General features: G+C 62.0%; 1 protein-coding gene across 1 annotated transcript in view; it reads left to right on the plus strand.

Moving 5' to 3' along the window:
• Positions 1–5,672, plus strand: part of WDR18 (WD repeat domain 18) — a 7,892-nt gene extending 2,220 nt beyond the window's left edge. Inside the window, exons 4-10 of the mRNA XM_017743810.1 lie at positions 1–27; positions 563–706; positions 914–978; positions 1,080–1,204; positions 4,009–4,175; positions 4,686–4,754; positions 5,024–5,672. Of these exons, the coding sequence (XP_017599299.1) occupies positions 1–27; positions 563–706; positions 914–978; positions 1,080–1,204; positions 4,009–4,175; positions 4,686–4,754; positions 5,024–5,155 (729 nt within the window). The 3' untranslated portion in view covers positions 5,156–5,672. The remainder of the gene's footprint in view (positions 28–562; positions 707–913; positions 979–1,079; positions 1,205–4,008; positions 4,176–4,685; positions 4,755–5,023) is intronic.
• The last annotated feature ends 11 nt before the right edge of the window (positions 5,673–5,683 follow it).

Here is a 5,683-nt window from a genome sequence, read left to right on the forward strand (position 1 = left end):
ACCGCCTCCCTCGACCAGACAGCCAAGGTGAGGCTCATTTCAGAGGTGCCAGACCCTGCGGGATCAAAGCCAGGTAGCAGGAAGATGTCCCTGTCCCCAAGCTGTCCCGAAGCTTGCCCGGGTTGCAGTGGCTGAATTTCTTGGCTGTCTCTGCAATGACTCAGAGCTGCCAGACCTGGGCTCTGCCTCTCCAACAACAGCAGTTTCTCTGCACCTGCCCCCAGGCTGGACTGCTGCAGTCCCTGTTGTCCTGGGAATTTCGGGGTCAGCTCCTCTGTTTTCCATTGCTGATGTCCACAGGGAGCGGAGCAGACTGGAGCCTGTGGGGCAGGGGATGTTCTGGGGGCAGGATGGCCACAGAGAGGGTTCAGAGCTGTTTTGAAGCTGCCTGGGAAACTTCTTTCCTGGTCACAGAGAGGCTGCTCCTTGGTTCTGCTTTTGGACTCAGTTTCCCAGCCACAGCCAGGAAGGGACGCTGGGGTGGGATGCCAGGGTGTCAGTGTTCCTCCAGTGCAGCCATTAACATTCTCACCCCTGATTCTCCTGTCCCCTCTCACTCCAGCTCTGGGAAATCTCCTCTGGGGAGCTCCTGCTTTCCGTGCTCTTCGACGTGGGGATCATGGCTGTGACTCTGGACCTCTCTGAGTACCACATGTTCTGCGGGGGCATGGACGGGTCCATCTTCCAGGTCGACCTCTGCACCTGGGTGAGTGTGTGGGGCTGCAGGTGTGCCCTGTCACCCTGAGCCACGGTCACCTCCCCACTGGGACTGGTGTGACCTGCCAGGGCATGGGAGGGCCTGGTTCCCCTGTGTCTCCTCTGCCCCCTCCAGACATGGTGATGAACCTGCTGGATTCAGCCTTCCTGAATTTTAACCCTTCTCCTTCCTTTCTTCCTTCCTTCATTTCTGCAGCCGGTCCAGAGAGACCGGACCTTCCAGACAGAGCGGGAGAACGGGAAGGTCTTCAAAGGGCACAGGTGAGGAACCAGACATACCATCTGCCCCCATCTGCCCACCTCACCAGCTTCTGGCAGTCCTGGGGTCATCCTGAGTTTAAACATCCTCTTCCCCATTCCAGGAACCAGGTGACATGTCTGTCAGTCTCCACAGACGGCAGCCTCCTGCTCTCTGGCTCTCACGACGAAACCGTCAGGCTGTGGGACATCCAGAGCAAGCAGTGCCTGAAGACGATGAATCACAAAGGTAGGAATGTCCTTATCTCCAGGATCCTCGCTGCCAGAGGCCACTGCTTGTCTCACCTGTGCTGCCCTGGGCACTCCAGGTGTGTTTCTGCCCCTTGCCTCACACCCTGGGAAGGGCAGAGGCGTTTGAGGGAGCCGAGGCTGTCTGGAGCGGTGCCATGACCTTGCCCCGTGTGTTAACAACCCCCTGTGCTCTGTCGGGAGTGAGTCACGGATTTCACCCTGTCGCTGAGGCCACTCAGGATCCTCCTCCTTGTTTTCCCAAGGGAGCAGTCACCCCACATACACCCCACCTGTGTCTGGAGGGGAGACAGCTCTGTGACCCCGGCAGTGAGTGCCCATGAGCTCACGGGGCCTGAAGTGAATCCCAGATGAGCAGCCGTCTGGGATTTCAGTCTGATGGCTCCAGTAAACTGCAGGAGCAGCAGTTGGGTGCCTCAGCTACCTCAGAGGGATTTACCCCTCCTGTTGTTAACTGGGTTCCTCCCCCAGTTGTGGTGGTTTCTGGCCCCTGGTGCCACAGTGACTGTGGCATGGCCCAAACCCCCCCCAAAGGTGATGGTGGGGAAAGCCAGACCCTGTTCTTCTATGAGGGTTGAGCTGCTGCCTCAGGGCAGTCTCTGGAAGCCAGGCTGCCTGCAGACCCTTTTGCTCTCCCCTCTGGCTGCCAAGGACCATCCCTAATTGGGACCCACTGCAGCGCCCATCCAGCCTGGCGCCGCGGGCACTAGAGGGTGAAAACAGACAGAATGGAGCTGTGAGTCATCCGAGCAGGGGGGGCCGGGCTTTGGCTGTGAGCCGGGCCTTGGAGTCCTCCCGAGGCTGCAGGGGAGAGTGGACAGACCAGGTTCTTCCCAGGAGGGGTAGGACTGGGCTGACCCCGAGCTCTGCAGCCTCTGCTGCCTGTGGGCAGGGATTTGGTTTCCCCAGCAGCCCTGGCACCTGCATGACCGTGCTGTGCTGCGTATGCACAGGAATGGGCTGGGAGCCCAGCACCCCTGAGCTGTCCCCACGGGGCCCTGCAGCCTCCCAGCTTGGGGGAATCTGCTGCCCCAACCCAGCCCCCTTTCCATGGATCCCTGTCCCCCTTTGACCTCTCTGAACAGTGAGCGTGAGCCCCCCAGCAAGGTCTGTCTGCTGCCTCTCCAGTGTGTCCCACTCCCTCCCCAGGGCAGAGGTGACAGGGGTCTCACATGCTGATGTGACAGCAGCCTCTGGCCCGGTGTCCTCGGGACAGCGCGGTCCCTCCGCTTGCCGGGCACACAGGACCCACTGCCCTCCCCTCAGCACTACTGCAAATAAATCCAAGGAGCTGGAGTGTGGCTGAGGGCCAGGCAGGCAGGCCAGGCATGGGGGGCTGTGTCACCAAGGGTGGCTTGTCCTTGGTGGGGGCAGAGCGGGTGGACTTGGAGAAGTCAGGCTGCTGCTCCCGGGTAATGAGCTGTGGCAGTGCTGGCGAGGCAGGGCTGCTCCTGGTCACTCGGTGTGGATGGCACCACTCCAGGGGGAAGCAGGAGACCTGTGGGATGAGGCTGGGAGCCAGTGCTGCCCCCAAATCCCTCCAGGCCTCAATTCCTATCCTGTCACACAAGCTCCATCCTTGTCTCTGCAAACACAGCATGGCACAGACCATCCCCGAGGTCTCGGTCCTGCAAGGCCATCCTGGGATGCTCTGGCCAATCTGTGCTGCTGGCAGCTCTGTCTTGGAAGCTGGGTTATTTGTGTCCCCCCAGCCAAGCCCAGTCCCCGTGCCCAGGCTGGCCTAGGGTCACCCACTGCCTGCTGCCCCAGGCCTTGGGGCAAGGTGATCTGGTACCGGACTTGCATCTGCACAGGGGCCCCAGAGAAGCTGTGGGGCTATGTCTGGGTGGTGACCAGGTTTGGGAAACTCTGGGTTCATTCCCAAGATTTTCTCCTGACCATCTTTGCTGTTCCTTCCTCTCAAACTGCTCCATGAGCTGCCAGTGCAGTGGGAATCTCACTGATGGGCACATGCCTCAGGAGCACAAATGTCTGGTCTCTAAGGAGGGAGTGAAGCCATCAGAGTTGGCCAGGAACAGCTTTGGGGCCCAGCACTCAGCAGAGCCTCTGCTCTGCTGGTGAGACCCAACCTTGGATCCTGGGAGGATCAGATTTCGGAGCAGGCTCTGGAGGGGTAGATGGTGGTGACAGAGCCCTCATCCATGTCAGAGCTGCTTGTGTCCATCTGCTCTGCAGAGACCAAAATCCTCCAGCAGCTCTGAGCCGCCTTAGGCCTCCCCAGGACCCCTCCTTCACCCCACACCCTCCTCCACAGCACTGGCAGCCCCCTCTCAGGTGCATCTGGACCCTCTTCACCTTTCCCTTTGGCCAGGAGAGATGGATGGTCGGGCTGTGGTAGCAGTGGCCGAGCTGCTGTGCCTGCTGGAGGGGGGCTGGGGGCTGCTGTGTCTGACAGGGCGTGGGGGGCTCCCAGCGAGCAGGAGCTGGGAGGAGCAGGAGCTGGGAGGGGGCGGCAGCCGTGGGTAACTGCGGTAATTAACGCGCTCATCAGCTCTGCCATTGAGAGCTGTGATGGATGGTGGCAGCACGGAGCTGCTGATGGATGGCGGCTCAGGGTGGGGGGAGGCCGGGCCCTGCTCCCCCGGGAGTGCCAACTGGCCCTGAGAGCCACAGCCCCGGGCAGGGAGAGCTGCTGGGGAGGGAGGAGAGTCCTGACCACTGCCTGTGCCAGGGTCGTACTCGCTGTTCTCGGGGCTACCCGGGGCCTCTGCCTCTCAAATCCACCAGGGTCCAGCCTGACCCATCCCCTCTGTCCCATCACAGGTCCAGTGACGAACGCCTTCATCGTGCTGGCCCCCTCCAACATGGTCAACCCCGATGGGAAGCCCAGCGTGCCCCTGCCCAAGTTCAGCAGACACCTGCATGGCACTGAGAGCAGTGACGAGCCGGGCACCGAGGGGGTGACGCTGCGCCTGGGGCTGCACCAGCAGGTACTGGGGGCCAGTGGGCAGCTGGGGAGGGGGCACAGACAGCCAGGAGGGGTTGTGCTGGAGCAAAGCTTCTCCTCCAGCTGGTGAGACCTGTTCCTGCTCCCTCCTGCTTCCTCCCCATCCTGGCTGCTGCAGTCATTTGTCCTCTCAGCCCCGTGCTGCAGCATGGGCTGGCTCTGCTGTCCCACCACTTCCTCGGTCCCAGTGTGGCTGTCCCCAGGCAGGGAGGGTCACACACCATCGGTGTCCTGCCCATCGCAGCCTCTCTGCCAGTGGCCCCAGAGCTGCTCCCCTCTGCCAGCATCTGTCTCTGGGCGAGTGACAGTGACAGTCCTGCCAGAGCTGATGGATAAGCTCCCTGTTGGGTTGGTGGCAGCAGGCCAAGGGGCTGTTTGCCTGGCGGAGGGGACAGCAGGATCACCCAGGGTTCCTGCCATGGGGAACCCAGTCTAGGGGCATGGGGGAGAGGGTCTGTCTGCTCTGCCAACCCCTCCATTCTGATCCCTGCAGGAGCCTGGGCAGAGCTACCTGGAGAAGGCAGAGAGGATGTACTCACAGATGTACTCGACGAGGGAAAAGGTGAGAGCTGCTCCCAGGCTGGGAGTCGGGTACAGACCCCTTGGGGAGGGGATCCTTGTCAGCTGATCTGACTCACGAGGCCCCGAGCGAGCTGGGAACGGGAAAAGAGCTCTGGAATCTGCTGGTGACATGGGCAGGAGGGGCTGCAGTTCGAGGAGGAGAAGGGAGGGGACCGAAGGGTTTGCGGTTTACTGCTGAGGGGGGAGCAGCAGCCTGTGCCTGCCAGAGCTGAGGCCCTGACACTTGTCTGTTGTGTTTTCGTGTCACAGAACCTGGTGGGAGATCAGGAGCACCTGACGATCCAGGTGAGCGAGCTGGAGGAGGAGGTGAGCAACCTCCGGAAAATCAACAAGGACCTCTTTGACTTCTCCACTCGCATCATCACCAAACCAGCCAAGTGAAGAGGCTCCCCCCGCCCTCGCACCCCTCCGCCTCTCCCTGTCTGGCTCCTGGGGAAGAACCTGCCCGCCCTCGGGCACCGCCCAGCCGGCTGCGAGCACCCGGCTCACCTCCCCGACCCGGCACACGCTGCCGCCTTCACCCGCTCCGTGACACGGGACTGAGACCGGCGCGGGGACTGCGAGGGGACAGCACAGGGACCGTGTTCACCCCGCCTCGGGGCCGGGGGGCACTCGGGCGGCCGCTGCAGGAGGAGCGTTGCCAGCTCCTGGGAGGGCTCAGGATGCAGCTCCTGCTCATTCCCCGTCTCTTCCCCTGCCCCTTTTTTGTTTCTTTTCGTTACTTGACCCTGCAGTGCAGACAGAAAAGTGTTTTTCTCTCAATACCGCTTTGAGATTGGATTTTGGAGACCCCCTTCCACCCACCCTGCTCCGCGGATTGCTGCTCAGTGCCACCGGACCCCGTGCTTGGGACAGCAGGGACTGAGCAGCTCCTGCTCCGGGGGGGCAGTGGGGGGGGGGGGGGGGGGG

This window comes from Corvus brachyrhynchos, unplaced genomic scaffold, assembly GCF_000691975.1.
Source record: "Corvus brachyrhynchos isolate BGI_N302 unplaced genomic scaffold, ASM69197v1 scaffold219, whole genome shotgun sequence".
In the NCBI taxonomy this organism is placed as follows: Eukaryota; Metazoa; Chordata; class Aves; order Passeriformes; family Corvidae; genus Corvus; species Corvus brachyrhynchos.